This window comes from Thunnus maccoyii, chromosome 5, assembly GCF_910596095.1.
Source record: "Thunnus maccoyii chromosome 5, fThuMac1.1, whole genome shotgun sequence".
Taxonomy (NCBI): Eukaryota; Metazoa; Chordata; class Actinopteri; order Scombriformes; family Scombridae; genus Thunnus; species Thunnus maccoyii.
The window spans coordinates 27,986,117-28,003,772 of record NC_056537.1 but is presented as its reverse complement, the minus strand read 5'-3'; the positions used below and the strand labels follow the sequence as shown (position 1 = coordinate 28,003,772).

Here is a 17,656-nt window from a genome sequence, read left to right as displayed (position 1 = left end):
TCAACAGCTGTTTTGTTGCCCTCTTAGTACGTCTGCATTCCTGGGATGAGTTACTCTCATTCACTTTACCCACGCCCTCTAAACACACACACTTATTACAGAACCGCATCCACACAACATGCATCATTTTACATATTTTTACTCTCATTATGCAGCACGTACTGACTTCCCAACACACTGCCCTCACTTGCAAACAGCCCACCCTCCTCATGCTCTCTTTCTCTGGCCACACAAGTGAATTCGAGTCCCGCTAGTCGGTCAGGCAGAGATGGGGAGCCCATAGGAACGTTACAAAGACGATCCCTCATCAGCCCAGCATGACAGCAATCAGTTGTCACCAGAAAAGAAGAACACATGAGACAAAAAGTCAGTCACACAGCTGGGCTCTTTGGTTTCCTTTGTGTCTTTGCTGTAGGCTACATGTATGGTTTTCTTTGGCCCTCTGCTGGTGACCCACTGAACTGCACAGGCTTTCAACAGCAATAAACTGAGGAAGGCCAGTGTGGCATTTTCTTCAGAATAATTCTTGTACGTGAATTCACAGGATGTGTCACTTGCCTGAAAGGGCTGTCGACCTACAGAAAACAGTTTTACTGTAATTAACCGCAAACCCACATTTCCATCCAATCATTTTCTATATGTACTCATCCTGATCAGGTGTGGCCCACAGTCTGTCCCAGCCTGCAGTGGGTACACACAAGACAGGCCACCTGTGCCTGGGCCAACACACACAGAGACAGATGCATTCACCAGTGAACAGTCATCAAATTGTCAATAGAAAAACAGAAATGTTAATAGCCCTGGGTCTGGGTCTGGTTCAGCTGTGGACAACTTTTCTTCCACATTAAATCTGTTTAGCACTCAGTTGTTTCTGATCCTTACAGTTCTCTCTCTCTCTGTGTCCTCAGACTGAAGCCACTGGACATCGAGTTCATGAAGAGACTCCATGACAAAGTCAACGTCATCCCTCTTATTGCGAAAGCCGACACTCTGACCCCAGAGGAGTGCCAGCTTTTTAAGAAACAGGTATTTGTGAGTTTGTATGTGTGTGTCATATCAGTGCAATAGGCAGTGCTTTACTCATTACAGTCCAACTGAGGTGGACAGATAAAACGATCTGTAGCAGATGTGGTATCTAGGATATTTTTCTTTGTATAAGCAGTATATACAGGATAATGAATGGGAGACATTTTATTTGCTTTTTTTCCAAAAGATGAGAAGATCAATACCATAGTAGTATATTTCACGAGAATGGTCTTGATATACAGCCAGAGCCATAAGCTGATTAGTTTAGCATAACAACTGGAGGCAGGACAAAATGGCTAGCTGGGCCTTCTCCAAAGATAAAAAAAATCCAAGAAAATTTAGAACAACAGTTGGGAGGAGTGACTTCATGGAGTCATTTCTTCACAGTGAAGTTGCCAGGCATCCAGCAGAGATGCTGGATGGATAAACACTAGCTCATCAAGAAATTGCTCCAGTACATAACTCCCTCTAAATCCACATCTTGTTGTTTTAACATTTTTGTTTTTGTGCAGATTAAACAAACAAGATACAGTTTGTTAGCTGTATTTTTTATCTCTGAACAGAGCCAGGCTAGCAGTTCTCCATGCTTCCAGTTTTTATGCTAAGTTAGGCTAATCACCTCCTGGCTCTAGCTCTGTACTTGACGCACAGACATGAGTATCAGTCTTTTCATCTCAATCAGAGAAAGTGCTGAACTGTTCCTTAAAGTGTACAAGGATTGCAAAACAGACACTACAGATATTGAAATTCTACTTGAGCTGCATATGTATGCTGGCCTATTGTTTGTGTGTGTGTGTGTGTGTGTGTGTGTGTGTGTGTGTGTGTGTGTGTGTGTGTGTGTGTGTGTGTGTGTGTGTGTGTGTGCTACCTTTGTTTTGATTTGTTTCTCCCTTCCACAGATAATGAAAGAGATTCAGGAGCACAAAATCAAAATTTATGAATTCCCAGACACGGAGGACGATGAGGACAACAAGCTCATCCGAAAGATCAAGGTACTGGGCCTCACATTCTTGTTAGTAATTTCAAACTGGAATCAAACACCTCTGATTGATCTCAGCAGGAAGACAAATAAATAGAGAGTAACAGAAAGCCAAAGGTCAGCCTGTCCTTTTGTCAGTATCCAACCCTCGCAGCTGCATCTGTCCCATTTCTCCATGCCTGGCAGGATAGTTGTGTAACAGATAATTTGCTTGATAGACACATTCATTGAATAACTTTCTGTGGTGATTGTCATCCATGTAACTCAACCCCAGTAACTGTTGCCTCTGGCAAAAGCCAAACATGGTATCTGCTGCACGTGGTCATATTTTTTCCTCATCATGGTGATGTCAATCATAAGTGACAGTGTTGACACAATTAAGGGCCCGATCATTTGCCATTAAAAACAGCAAAATCGATTTATTTCAATACAATTGCAGTGATCAGTTGATTCACTTGAAGGGTTGAAGTTAATTTTCACAATTTTTTTGCTTTTGATTCAACTTTGGACCATCCAGTCAGTACTTGTTGCTTATTCAACTCTCCTCTATCAGAGTATCAACTGCTCCATGAGAGAGGAATGCGAGTTTTGAATAAACTATGTGAATTTCTTGTCCCATTAGCAACCAAACTAATGAGCTTGCTAGTTTGGAGAGCTTTTTTCCCTTCAGTAACTCTGTTTAACTTTATTAAAGGCACACTGTGCAGGATTTGTCATGCATGCATGTTTACAAACTAATAGCTAATATCATGTTAGCCATTAGCTCACTAGCTACATTACTTCACTAAGTAGTCACTAACTATCTATTAGTGTTTATTTTACAAAGACATGCAGATGAATTTTGCTGTGTCACTTTCTTTTATAGCCAGGTCTTAAAAATATGTAAATCTGCCTAAGGCAATGCTCACACTCTAAAAACTGCGCACTTCAGTTCACTGCACTTAAGCAAGGAGTTTTAATAGAAAAATACTAATAAACATGTCAACAGACATGAGTATCCCTACCATCTGCAAATAACCCAAACAAAGCTGTCAGGTATGGTCATTTGCCAAAGGCAGCAGCCAATCAGAACATTCCAAACAGCACTGAGCTTTGCAGAGAGAGCTAGAAGCAGCAGTTTTTTGCAGTCAAAGAAAGTTGTGTTTGTCTTCCCACTCCAGGAGAAGATGCCGCTGGCAGTGGTCGGCAGCAATGTGGTAATCGAGGTGAACGGGAAGAAGGTCAGAGGTCGTCAGTACCCGTGGGGTGTGGCAGAAGGTAGGTTCACTCAGGTCCACTGCCAGAAAGGAAGGAGACAGCTTCCATCTTGTGGCCAAGCTGCAAAGGCCTAGAAAAGAAACCAGCACAAAGATGTGGGCACTGTGAAGGTTTATGAGACACAGCAATTAAGCATTGTCAGTTTTCAAGAATTTGATACACTCTATGTCATTGCACCTCGGTCAGACAATGACAGATGTAAGAGAGAGACTGAAACACATTGGTGTTCGTAGGTTGATGTGTTTGAGAATGTCCAGCAGTCACCTCTATCGTAATGAATGAAGCATGATATTCCCGAGAGTGTGGGACACCGTGCATGTTCTCCACAACAACTCCCTGTCTCCACTGGATGTATTAACTACCAGGTAATAAAAGGACTGGCTTGTCAAAATGTAATTTCTCATGAAAACTGGTTGATAATCAAATAGTAACCCATTACAGCCATAGCACGAAATGCTGGAGCTTGATAGGATTAGTCTTAAATTGATATTATTTTTAGTTGGATTTTAGTAATGTCAGTATTGTTGGATGTTAAGTTAAACAAAAGTTTATGGACAAGTTAATTCCAAAGCCAACTTTTATACAGAAATATAGAGAAAATATAGGGCAAATGTTTATGTATCCAATTGTATCCGTTTAAAAAGTGTCTTCAATCAGTCATCCAGTTTGGCCAGAGAGGGTAAACCACTCACCCTGTGGGTGGCCCCATCTAAAAAAAAATAAAATAACTTAAAGTGTTCACCACTGGGAAACCAGCAGGGGATCATGTCCTTGTTATTGCAATAGCAGCTCATCCTGTTCAGTCAGGCTGTCATCATGAAAGGGGGTGGTGACTCTTGGATTGCATGAACCTCCCAACATGTTACATTAAAGTTATTTAGATGTTGCCACTATGCTAGCACACATACAAGTAGTGCACTTTTGGAGAGATATGTTTTTATGGCTTGTGCTTAAAAAAGTGTGTTAGAGTTATATCATAGATAATTTAGAAGCCATTGACCTCATATCAGCTTGTTTAAAGTTCTTACACTTAGTGGAGTTGAACAGAAAACAACTCTGTGTTTCCGTTTCCAGAGGGAATCAACACAAGCACAACTGGTTATTGCTTCCACACATCAGTGGACATTTCCACAAAAACTTTTTAAACTTCTCCTTGTTGAACCGCTGAACACCTGTTGAGGCTTTGAGTCTTATTGGGCAGCACCAGGATAGTTTTTAAGGTTCACTTCACAGTGACTGGCAGCCTGTTGGGTCCTCAGAGTATGTGTGAATGTAGGTTTAGCAGTGACGAGGGCTGTTGGACATGACCTTTAAAAGGCTTCTGGAAAACCTTAGTAAGTGAGAATTCACTAAGCATTTAGAATATTTTATCCCATACTGTATGTGACAGCAAGAATATCCACATTTGAGTTCATTTTTTGTCTTTGGAATTGGGAAATAAATGATTGCAACATGTTGCTAAAGATGTTATTACATTTCGACAAGTGTGAAGTTGTCTGGCAGTTAATACATTGTTACCGTATACACCCACCCTTCTTCCCCAATACAAACAAACTTAAATGCACACTGTCTTGTTGGTAGTGTTGGTGTTGACCCTGATAGGGATTCTGGAAAAGGAGAATAGACATATGGTGTATTATGGGATATGTTGTTTCAATATGGCAGCAAGTCACCTTTCACCATTAGCCACAGTGAACTGTTGGTGCTCTTACTGGTGTGTTGGTTTTCCACTAAGTTTTCATTTGTTTAAAAGTCCTCTGAAAGATGATATACTGTATCTATCTTTATATAGAATAATTTAACGTTGTTGCTCTGTGGTTGACCGTTTATCAGTCTTTCACTTTTTCATTCTTTCTTTTCTCTCTTTTTTCTTTTTTCTTTGTCTATTCTTTTCCATGACTGACAGAGGGCATTTTTGGTAAACAAAATCATCTTTCACTTTATTTCAGCATCATTTTCTCCCCCACCTCCTCCTCCCTCAGATCACCAGCCCCTATTCTCTCCATCACTCCTTTCCTCTCCACTTTTCTGTTGCTGTGCTGTCTCATCATTAGGCTGATGGTCAAACCAATGCTCGAATCAGACTTGGGCTCAATACTGATTGCAACATTTTCAAATACTGAAAACCATGTTTTGGAACCATTTGGAAACAAACACGAACATAGACATATGAAAATATGATATATATATATACTTTATATACCAAAATCATCCATGTGTTCCCAGTAGTTTGTTGGTCCTAGAGCTCTTTTCTAACACTTAGCATACAGCTTTATATGGTGAATAGAGTTGAAAAGTGTAAAATAGCCATTGGTTATATGGTTTTTGGAGTATTTTTTCCTCTCTGTTTCCCTACCTTTTCAAAGTTTTATACTAAGATCCTTAATGATCTCCAACATAGAAATGGAAGAATTCACCCTGGAGAACTCAGAGTTCTCTATATTTATATTACATTGCATTTATTTTGGTTCTAAGAAATCATGTTGTTTTTTCTGTCAGTTTGGGATGGCAGATAGCTCTAAATACACATTGCTATGGAGAAGAAGTTAGTCCAAGTGAGTCCAAGCCGCAGAAAATTCAGAACACTTTGTCCTTGCAGTTGAAAACAACACACGGTGCCAAAGAAACTGACCCAGAAAAAGTCCAAAAGTCTTTTAATTTGCAGATTGTATTATCAGTTTTCTAAAAAACCATATTTATCTTCCATTCAATGTTAGCGGCTATGTACTATGTTTCTTACCGAAATGCACCTTGGGTTAGTTTTGGGTTTTTTGTTGGGGTTTTTTTTAACAGAACAAGATCTTTTCTGACATAGATGCTCAAGAGTTTTGTGTCCATCAAAAAAAGGCTGGACACCTGAAGCAGCTTCCTCCATTTCCCTTTCCTTTTTTTCCTCCAGGCAAAAAAGCGTGTATCCATCCACTGCACAGTGGTTTGTCATTGTACACAGTTTACACATTGACCTCCTATTCAGAACAGATAATGTATTTAGTGGTAAAACATAAATCTGCAAACACTTAACATCTCTATAGTATCATTTGGTATAACTCTTAACAATCTCTTGGAAGAAAATATCAGAATTTGCTACTTATTATGTATAATTTGATAATTATATTGAGCTCCAACAAAGGCAGCAGCCAATCAGAACACAAACCAAGCACCCCCATTTCAATATTGTACAGTAATTGAACAGTCTCTGCCCCTCCTATTATTAGCCATCATAGTGCATTCTAGCATTGAGCAGAAGAGCCAGTGATCTACCAGGGACACAAGGATTATGAATTTTGGTGTCTTTATTCTCATTATTTAATTTGGACAATTTAGACATGTTGGTTTTTTTGTTTCACACATATCTAAAAGTAATTTTTCCAAGCTACTTCAGTTGTATTACCCCAGGTCTGATGATGTGAATAGTCATGGAGAAAACTAGAGGCTGTTTGGTGCTGAAGCTACAGCTGCAATAGAAACATCACTCTAACACTGTGGCTCCCTTCCTTGCTCCTATGGTATCCCACTCTGTTGCACCACTTCATTTCAGCCCCGCTTCACCACGTGATTCAGCTCGCTATGTTTTGTTAGCGTTGAATCGGGTTGTGTAGGCGCAGGTCGCGAACAGTGTGCAGACTTTGTAGTATCACTGGACCAAGGTTTGGGATCCACCATCCTAACGCATTGCTTATAGGTTCATGAGCAGTTAATGGTGAGGTAGTTTTTTCAAAAGGGCATGTAGCAACTCATTTAAGTCATCAATGTAAAACGTGGCTTGGTATCATGAATTCTCACTCATTAGCTTACTTGGATTTTGATGTAAGACTTTTAGTGTAGAGACATCTAGCCTTGCACACTTATGCATGTTTAAGTAAACTGCTGTGTGCTCTTAACTCATTAAACCAATGCAGTTCATCATCATGGGCTAAATAAACACTGCTAGTATATAAAACATTCAGGCTCAAAACACCTGATGGACAATGTTCAATAAATATCTCACGGATTGACAAGTAAAAAACTGAGTAGACATGGATTAAATAAACCAGTTGCATCAGGTATTTTCTGCCATTGAATCAACAAATAAGATCTGTTTACTATTAGTTACAACCTGTTTTTTTTTCCGTATGACCCTTGACCCCACTTAGCTCCTCTACTTGTTCCCTCATTGAGATTTGCGCCCTTGGCTGGTCATGCATAGCTCCTCATATAACTCCTCCTCCAACCACCGCACTCCCTTTTACAAGCCCTGTGCTCTGTAGCCAGCCAGCTTGGACTCATGCAGGTTATGGTGTTGATCCGGGCCAAATCTGGGCTGAATCTGGGCCAAACATGGGCCGATTCTGGGTCCGAACCAGGCCAAGTCTGAGCCATAAAAATCCCAGCTGCTCCAGACCCAGATTTAGCCCCCGCTGGGTGCTGACAGTAACTGAAAAACCGTACCCCTCCCCTCCGTCAGAGTTCCCTCCTCTAGAAGAGACAGGAGGTCAGTGGCTGGCTCTGGAGGCCAAGGGGCGGGACTGCTTAAGTTTCATCAATGGTAAGGTGTCCTCCTCATTCGCTCCCCTGATGATGATTGACTGCCAGTGGGGTGGAGGTTACCCAATACGGAGCAGCGTATTTGATGAAGAAGAGGCTGGAGATCGTACACCATCACATACATCCTCAGCAGCAGTTTATCTGCGGTCCTTTTCCAGAATCCCATCTGATCGTTTAACCATGTCTCTGTTGTTAAGATGAAAACTCACAATCATCTAACTGTTCCAAGTTGAAATAAGACCAGTTGTGTTTACTGCTGTCTGACCAAGAACTCTTGTTTGTTCTAACTGTGTGGCGTCTGTGTTGTCCGACACTGAAGGGCTGTGATCAGATAGGTCTTGTGCTAAAATACAAAACTCAGCTGTGAGCATCAGCAGTAACACCGAGCAGGAGGTCAGAGGAGAGTTGCACTGAACATCAATGTCATTGCTGTGCAGTTAAGTGGCAAGCACCATGGCTGAATATTGTAGCTCATGCAAAAATGACTTACATGTAAGCTGCAACAAATCAACTGTACTAAGAAGAGGCAAACTCTTTGTTTCCACAAGACTCATCAATCTTGCTTCTTATATTTTTCTCTTCTTTTCTTCATGTTTTGTATTATTAAGAATATATTAAATCTGCACTAGTGATGAACAGATAATTATCACCAAACACTGCAGCTCCCTTTAGCTTTACTCTACCAAGTGTTTTGGCTTCTTTCAGCTCTTTGTTTTGGTCTTCCTCACTTCTCACAATCCTGTTTTTAGCAAAAAGTTCTGATGAACCCACTGTACACTACTACCCCAGCACCAAACAGTAGAAGGCAAAGTTAGCCACAAGCTGGTGAACATAGTGGAGCATTTAGCAGCTAAAGAGCCAGATATTTTTCTCAGAATTTGGTTGAGATCAAACAGAGCTAAAGGGAGAGTCAATATGGGACGTACATTCAAAGGGTGGACAGAAACACAAGTCCAAATTACTCAGCTGAGGTGCTGAAACCAAATCCATGTGAAAATAATAAATAAAAGAAATATTTTCACACTAAAATCACATCCTATGTGATCATGGCCTGATGTTTCTCTGCCCTTTGTTTTATGTTTATGTACCACTGCAACTGATACTGTACTACGCCCCTTATACACCTGAAAATACCTCTCTGTCAGTGTACCCCTCCCTCTATAACTGAAGAATGAATGAATTTTACATACAGTACTATGTGTGTGTTTGTAGTATGAGGTCTCCATAACTAATTAACTAAGTGATGTTTTACTTATGTTTCTTTATCACTGATATATTTACCGTAATTAGTTATCTAATGTAAATAACACACACTACAGCTGTGTTGATCTTACTCACCAAAAGCACAATAACACATATGTTTCTGCTGGGACTGCCTCTGTATTTGAATTTATAGCCAGTTGACAGTCTTTTACTCAGACTTCATTGCAGTTATTTGGCACCTGTAAGATGTTTATATACGCAAATATCTGGCACATCTATATCTATAGAGGCTCAGATATTCCTGCTTGCCATGTATTTCTAGTTCAGTTTCCCTTGAGACCAGATAATGATGATTATTATTATTATTATTTTTATTATGACAATGAATTGAATAGTAATTTTGATATCTGTGTGTCTCTCCGTGTGTTTCAGTGGAGAATGGAGAACACTGTGACTTCACTGTTTTACGCAACATGCTGATCAGGTAATACAGAGTGTTCTGATAAATGAAACTGTTTTTATTTCTGTCAAATTGAAACCAGAGAGGCCACTAGAGGCTGATAAATGTCTTCCTCGTGACCTTATTAGTTTACAGTAAATACATTATATTGTCTCAGATGCTAATTTAGTGAAAAAAAATTGTATATGTGAAATTCATTTACAGCTTTAGCTTGTGCCCTTATAAATAAGCCCTTACCTTTTGGCTGGGTCCCGATGTATGGAGATTTTTTTGTTAGAACTAAGAGTAAAATTTTCACATTCAAATACTGCTTTTCTTCTTTTGTATATTGTTCTTGTTGCATTATATCTTCTTCTCCTTTCCTTTTTTTCTTGTCTGCCACCTTCCTAGATTACCATCATTGATTTATTTCTTCCTTTTCCTTCCATCCCATAGGACCCACATGCAGGACCTAAAGGACGTCACCAACAACGTCCACTATGAGAATTACCGCAGTAAGAAACTTGCTGCCGTCACCTGTAATGGAGTGGACACCTCCAAGACCAAGGGACAGCTCACCAAGTAGGACCCAGTCACTTTTTTTAACACATGTATCTATTGATTTTCCATGCATAACAGACTTATTTTACCAATATTGTAGACACAACATTAACCCTTACCCCCCACCCGCTATAGCAACAGTACATTTATAACAAACTTAAAACAACAGTAACCCCCCTACACCAAGAGGCAATGAGGCAACAATAACAACAGCATAGACACTATTACAATAGGTTATGCATTAAAGGAATACAGAGACGAATGAGTAAGTAAATAATGATAATACATGTTAGCAATAATAAAAACAATACCAACAGCAGCAAAATAAGAGTAAATAAAAAAATACAATTAAGATTAATAAATACATACATACATAGTTTCTGCTTCTAAACACAGCTGCCACCCACTCCAGACAATCAACAATCCGCTCCCTCGGCCATCTCTCTCAACCACCTGCCTATCCTCAGTCTACTAACATTCTTCCACTGTAAGGCAATGAGACGTTGTGCTTGTAAAACACACATATCTCTACATTTGTATTCTTTTTGTTTCAAGAGTATGTTACATGGGTATAACTGCAATATAAATGTCTTTGGTTCGAGAATGGATTATTATGTATATGCAGAATCTGTACAGCATTGACGTTTGACGTCTATGCTCTGACCTCGTCACTCCCCACAAGCAAACACAAAGCTCAGTACAGCAGGGAGTGGGGAGTGACAGTAATAACTTATCTCTAATAATTCTGAAGGAGCAGTCCAGAAGCTAATCTAATACATTTAAAGAAGTTGAAGTCCCTGTCTGGAAGTAAAGAATGACAGTTCAAATCAGATATCTGAGAAAATAGTTTCTCTCTTGGAAAGCTCAGAAATGTCCAACATTGTTACACTATTGTCAGAAGGTTTCCATTAGCTTGTCTTCTTTGGCTTGTTGCCCAGCTTTATGCACCTTATGCAGTTTGTTCGAGCTCCTGCAAACTATCAAACAATTGTTCCTCTTCACTGGCAGGGAACAGAGCGTAAAATTAAAAGGGTTTAAACAAAGTTAAAAAAGCTTCAAAGCTGCCTCATTACATTGGATCACTTTTTAGGAATAAAATGTGGTTTAGTGTTTTCAGTCCATCACATATGAACATTTGATCTCATTCAGTAGCTTTCCCACACTCCCTAACTGTGGAACATCTTCAATGTAGAGTTCTGCACACGCTTAAAACTGAGACCTGTACCCAGTCCATACTTGCACCTTTCAGACCTCACTGAACCCACCTGGTACTGCTGAATTTGAGGCCTGAACCCGACACGAGACCTGAGGCTATATTGAGGCCTTGAGGTCCGACCAACACAGAATATGATAAGGCCTGAGCCCAGAGCCCAAGCTTTAGGCAAAAAAAGTGGGGTGTGGGGTTCGGGCAGTACAGCCTCGGTCTGTGACATCAACTCTTAACCTCCACCTTTCCCTACGGTCTACAGGAGTCCCCTGGCACAGATGGAGGAGGAGCGGAGGGAGCATGTGATGAAAATGAAGAAGATGGAGGCAGAGATGGAGCAGGTGTTTGAAATGAAGGTCAAGGAGAAGAAGCAGAAACTGAAGGACTCAGAGGCTGAGGTGGGTTTGTGGATGTGTGTGTGTGTGTGTGTGTGTGTGTGTGTGTGTGTGTGTGTGTGTATGAGAGAGAGAGATGAAAATTTGTGTAATATAAAATAGGCCTGGGTTATAAAACTATAGCAATACGTACTGGCTATAGACACTTCATCAATAGCAATAAGAAAAGCCTTTTTTTCTCCTGGTTTTATTAAAAATAGGTCATTAAAAATTACAAATAATTATCAATATCGACAGCAATGAAACATTTTATCATGATACATTTTTCAGTTCTATCGCCCAGCCCTGATATAGAACTGATACAAACTGTGAACACCAACACTTGCATTTTCTGGCATGATGAAGCAGGGACATAAAGTGACAGTTTCTGACTGTGACTGAGTCTATACACTTGTTTTGACCCTCAGCTGGAGCGACGCCACGAACAGATGAAAAGGAACTTGGAGGCGCAGTACAAAGAGCTGGAGGAGAAGAGACGAGTGTTTGAAGACGAGAAGGCCAACTGGGAGGCTCAGCAGAGAATCCTGGAGCAGCAGAAACTGGACGCTTCAAAGTCAGTAACACACACACACACTTAAACAGCTGTCTAATACGCTGCCTGTTCATTTGGCAAAAAAATGGTTCATTTGTTCAGTTGATGGAAAAAACAACATACAAAAGCAAAGTAACGCCATCTGAGTCTGCAGCATGTCTACTGATTTAGACCAATAGATCAATATATTTGGCATGAATTTTCTAAAATAGGACACTAACTAAATGTTGTAACTCATTTCAACACATTTTCAGCTGTAGCTGTAACACTATCTGTTCCCTTGACTGGCCTCTACTGGTCACCAGTATGAATAGCAACAAAATGTTCAACAAACTTAGCCTCAAATGGCACAGAGTCTCATGTGAAATATACACAGTAAATATACCCAAGGTAACACACACCCATGAATGTATTAAAACAAAAATGATGCTGATAAATATTGTCTCTCCTTGAATGCAACATTCAATACTTGTGTTCCAAATGTAACTGACAGACTCCATCATGTACATCTCAAGTATTTGAAATACCACAAAACACATTTACACAGAGGTGGAGTTCATCTTTTGACAGGACGTGAGGCGGTGTGATACACTGTAACACATCCTTACTGTAGTTATAACCAATAGATGCATGATACCAGCCAATCAGCTGACAGTCTAAAACTGATTATCTTTTTTTAAAGGGTCAGTTCACCCAAATTGGATTAAAAAAAATCTTACTTACCATGCTGTGGTATTAAGCTACACTGATAATTTTGGGTTTATGGTTTGTCTTGAAATATCCTCCTCTGAAACACCTGCCACCACCCGTCTTCTACTGTTTCAGTACAAAGTAGAAAAGGGACGTTGTTTCTGGAAAGAAATGTTACTGTTTTAAATGAGATTCAACTTTATTACCATTGAACTCACTACAATAAGTCCCAGTTAAACAAAATACAGCACACATAGTGCACATAGATACAAGTAGATGAATAAATGCGCAGGATATGCAGGATGAATCAGCAAAGCAGAAGAGATGTGACATACAAGACGACCAGAAGCCAATATACAAGTACAGTGAATGAATGTACAGAATGAAAAGTATGTGCAGAATATATACAAGGAACAGTAAACCAATGGGTAGCATGAGAACTGTGATATTTACAAAATGAAAAACACTATACAAGTACCGTGCGCATGAATGCAGCTGTGGAATGTAAGCGAGTATTTATAGTGTGGAATTTTTATGCGATCCTTTCTGTATTATTAATGTGCTGAAGATTAAAACTCTGTGGAATTTCCATACAATCTGCCACCAAAGCAACATTTTAAGAAGGGGGAGGGGAGAAAAAAGCTAACCTGAGGACCCAACCAGTTTCCATTCCTGATTATAAATAAACGTAAGATTAGCTTGACAGATATAACCACATTTATTTGCACACAGTCAACATAACATTTAATCCAGACTGCAAGCTCCGTCTTGGAAAAACAACCTTATCTTTTCAAGAATAGATAAAGTGAAATAGTACATGAAAAACTTAATAAAACAGTAAGTAGTGGGTGGTGGCACATTTTCACAGTCATGAGGCAATTATTTAAGATCTGTCGGGGTTTTTCACATGTATTAAAAATAAGTCTGACATGTGTTTATCATGTCAATCAATGTCAGGCCTGTGAAGCCTTACATAACGTTTTTGGGTGTCATAGTACAAGATAGTGACATCATTTTCTCATGAACTTTGTTGTTTTGTCGTTTCTCACACAGGACGATGGAAAAGAACAAGAAGAAAGGCAAAATCTTTTGAGGAGAGACGCGAGCTGTTCTCTGTTGTTTTTGTTCTTCATCCCCTCTGAAGTTCACATCAACTGTGGCCCTCAGAACACACAAACATAACCAGACATAACATAACATTCCTCTGTGTTACATTTCACACGCAGAACATTTGACACAGACGCCATTTACACACACACACACACACACACACACACACACACGCAACTGACCACAGCAGCCCACACGCTCGTCTCTCTGCAGGGTTTTACTGTATCTGCCGAGGCCATTTCATTTTCCTGGGGAATGCATGTGTTTGTGAAATTCTATTTTCCTATTTTCCCTGACAAAGAGGAGAAACCCGAGTTCCTCTGAGCTACGAGTTAACACATGGCAGGGACCATGCATAGCCATTTGTACACATGTAGTAGTCTCTGTGTGTGTTCTCTAGATATTCATAGATCTGCAGATAGATCCCTGTCTTCTACACTCTTTCATTTATTGTTCTCAAACATTTAACACAAGTGTACGCACACTATAACACTCATAAGTCATAAAGACCTCCTTGAGAGTGTGTTAGGAAAGGGGAGAGATGAAGGTAATGGTATCAAGTGGCAGCTGAGGAGGGAAGATGGGAAGAAGTCAGGTGGGATTAAGGCCTGGTCACACCAGAAACCCTGACTTTGCAACATATTTGGTTGTAGAAGCTATGTGACATAGTGGCTACTCACAGTGCTAGCTGGTCAACTACTGTTGCTGTTGAGCTAACCACTAACACACTAGCTAGCTGGGAACATGCTAGCGCTTTTTGAGCTTCTTTCTATTTTCTCTATACTGTTCCGTTTACTCAGGATTGTACATTTAATTTAGTGAAGTGTTATTAGGGAGGAGGGGGGCTCTCCAAGCTAGCGAGGTTGCTAACTGTCAGTTAGCAACCTTATGGGTTCAGTCGCTAACAGGACATTAGTTCACACAGTTTTTTAAAGGATGTATTTGTACCATCGATTTCTGTCTCATAACTGTCTGCAAACCATTCCTCTTTCATTTCCTCTTTGGAACATTTTTTACTCCGACAGGAGGTTCAATAAAAGTGGTTGGTGGAACATAATTAATAAGCTATGATACCTTTCTCCATTTTGGGCTCTGTTCCCTAAAAGGTCAGCACTGTCAAGGTCATTGTGTGATTTCAATTAATGGAATTGATTTTGTTTCAAACTTTTACCAATTTAAACGCTGGTGTGACCAGGCCTGTAGACAGGATTTACAGTGCAGCAGCAGGTGTGTGTATGAGCAGGTGTGTTATAGTTAATGCTGTGTTTGAGGTCATAGATACAGTCTGATTTAAACTGCACAGACAGAAGAAGGGAGATAAGAATCATGTGTGCAACAGCGGCCAGAATATTGTCGTTGCAGTGTGTGTTTCCTGTTTGAATAGAGGACAATATGCAAAAGCCTCATCTGTGTCTACAACTTTACAGGTTCCAGTGATTTACAAAGATGTTTTATATTGTGATGTAAGTGATGGGTGTTGTCAAAGACCTGAACCCTAATGTCCAGATTTTTGTGATATTTTCTCTTTGGTTACAATGACCAAAGGGGATAATTCATTAAAAAGCTGAACTATTTCTTTAAAATTCTTTCCTCCTTGGACGCTACAGAAAGAAAACTTTTCAGAGAAGTCTGCCATAGCTTTATCTCTGACTTCACTGTCAAATATTACACATAAAAGCTTCCGCACAAAACTAAACATTACCCCTCTGCTTTCCTGAATATGTCCAGGTTGGAGGCGAAGCAGAGTCAGAAAGCTGCACACTGTGCAACAGATTTGAACCCTTAATATACCTTTCCCAGAGCTGTCATGTTTTATTTTCATATGATGATAATAGTATATGTACGGTTGAAGAATGACTCCTTCTTTCCCTTGTAGTTTTTCTTAAATAACTCATAGATGAATCTGTTATTTTAGTATAGTTTTCCAGACTGCCTGCAGTCTTCATGATGCATTTAAAGCAACATGCTAAAGGGACAAACCTTACACCCTCAACACAGAAAATATTACCTGTATGGATTTGTTCATATATTGTGTACATACTGGAGGCTGCTCAGTGGCCTTTTTTTTTCTTGAGTTTTTTGTTTGTTCTTTCAGAATACTACATGCCAGGAGTAACAGCAGAACGTATTATGTAAAACTTGTCTTAAGAATCAGTGGATACGTTTCCATGCATTTATACTCTCTCACAGACACATATTACATATATCTATGCCAATGGTTACACCTTCTCAGGACCGCTCCGTTATGCTAGATTTTCCCGAGAAAAGCAATTCTGTGGTCCAACAAGTTTTTTAAAAAAGTGACTGAATTTTTCTTGCTTGTGAACCACTCGCCCTTCCAATAACACCAAGTTAAGATAGACATAAGTTAGGTGGATTTTTTTGTAATATTTACTTTTTTTTATATATGTACACTGTTTTCTGCTTCTCTTCTTTGTTTTATCAAATGTTCTGTCTCTAACTGTACATGGTTAATATTAAAGTTGAAAACATTATGCTTTAACCCCCAATGTGTCTTAAGTATTCTTATTAACACACTCACACATGAAATGAATATTACTTTTAAGTTTCAGTACTCAACCTTTTCAGTCCCAGCAGAGCACTGTGTAAGTGAAGCTCACTCACGACTATCTCACTGTCAGTCATCAACATACAGTCCAGACAGTAAGTATTTGGACTGTTAATTACATTTTATACTTATTTTATTTACTACATTAAAGTGCCAAGTTGGAGCTTTAATTGGAGTAGGTTTTGAGTAGGTTAGGGGTTCAAAAGTAATTGGACACCTGGCTGCTAAATGTTTCTTTAAGGCAGTTGTGTGTGGTTTCAACATTAGTTCATGTACAAACGAGCTCACGTGTGGCTCAGAGACTGAAGAACAAAAAAATGTCCAACTGTCCAAATACTGTCTGGATTGTATGGTCCCTATGAGCAAAATGAGCTATTACAATTAGTTTTAACCTTCTCTGTAAGTATTAATCCAGGCAACATTAACGGTTGGTTGTTTCCCATTTTTCTTTCACTGAATAGTTACTTGTGTTATTTATTGGTTATAATTTAAATTCTAGTTGTTCACTCCTGATATCTATAAAGTCAAAAAGGTCAGTGACGTGGTTTGACTTGAGTGAATGTATTGTTGTTGTACTTTGCCATTTTTTAAACACTTTTCTTGTTATTTATTGATTATGAGGCTGTTAAAAGCTACATTTTTTTCTAGTCGAGCCTAAATTATTCACTTTTAAATCGTAAATCTTAGGTAGAATTATTCACATCAAATATTTCTTTCATTTTCAGTTTTAGCAATTCTGAAAAAAAATGTCATTGAGGTATTTTACAGAATAGGAAATTAAGAAAAATGAAAACATTCTCAAATTAATGTAATTAATTTGTCATCATAAAGGAAATAAAATCAAATATAAGGAACAAAATCAGAAGTACGGGATGGAAAGTTTAAAAAAATGAAAATATTCTTGATTGTAAGATGACCAAGGAAAGTCTATAACCTTTACTGAACACTGTGGCCACAAGTAACAATTATGAGTAAAAGTAAATGCTAAAAGCTGTGTAGCAGTAGCACAAGTAGAAAAGTCGGAAAGTGACTCAATAATGTCAGTTACACAAGAATATCTGAGTTTGCTAACATATGCCACCATGTGCTACACAGCTGGTAATGTTTTTCATTGCACTCCTGTTTTTCCTGCTAAAAAATAAAAATGAAATTGAATTAAATGAC

At 39.2% G+C, this 17,656-nt stretch overlaps 1 protein-coding gene across 3 annotated transcripts in view; it reads left to right on the top strand.

Moving 5' to 3' along the window:
• The window catches only part of LOC121896989 (septin-7-like), a 58,512-nt gene extending 42,086 nt beyond the window's left edge, over positions 1 to 16,426 (top strand). For all 3 annotated transcript variants that reach the window (XM_042411185.1, XM_042411186.1, XM_042411184.1), the window contains 8 exons: positions 909 to 1,026; positions 1,926 to 2,018; positions 3,166 to 3,262; positions 9,422 to 9,473; positions 9,885 to 10,010; positions 11,459 to 11,594; positions 11,999 to 12,144; positions 13,867 to 16,426. In XM_042411185.1, coding sequence (XP_042267119.1) covers positions 909 to 1,026; positions 1,926 to 2,018; positions 3,166 to 3,262; positions 9,422 to 9,473; positions 9,885 to 10,010; positions 11,459 to 11,594; positions 11,999 to 12,144; positions 13,867 to 13,906 — 808 coding nt within the window. In that variant the 3' untranslated portion in view covers positions 13,907 to 16,426. The remainder of the gene's footprint in view (positions 1 to 908; positions 1,027 to 1,925; positions 2,019 to 3,165; positions 3,263 to 9,421; positions 9,474 to 9,884; positions 10,011 to 11,458; positions 11,595 to 11,998; positions 12,145 to 13,866) is intronic.
• The last annotated feature ends 1,230 nt before the right edge of the window (positions 16,427 to 17,656 follow it).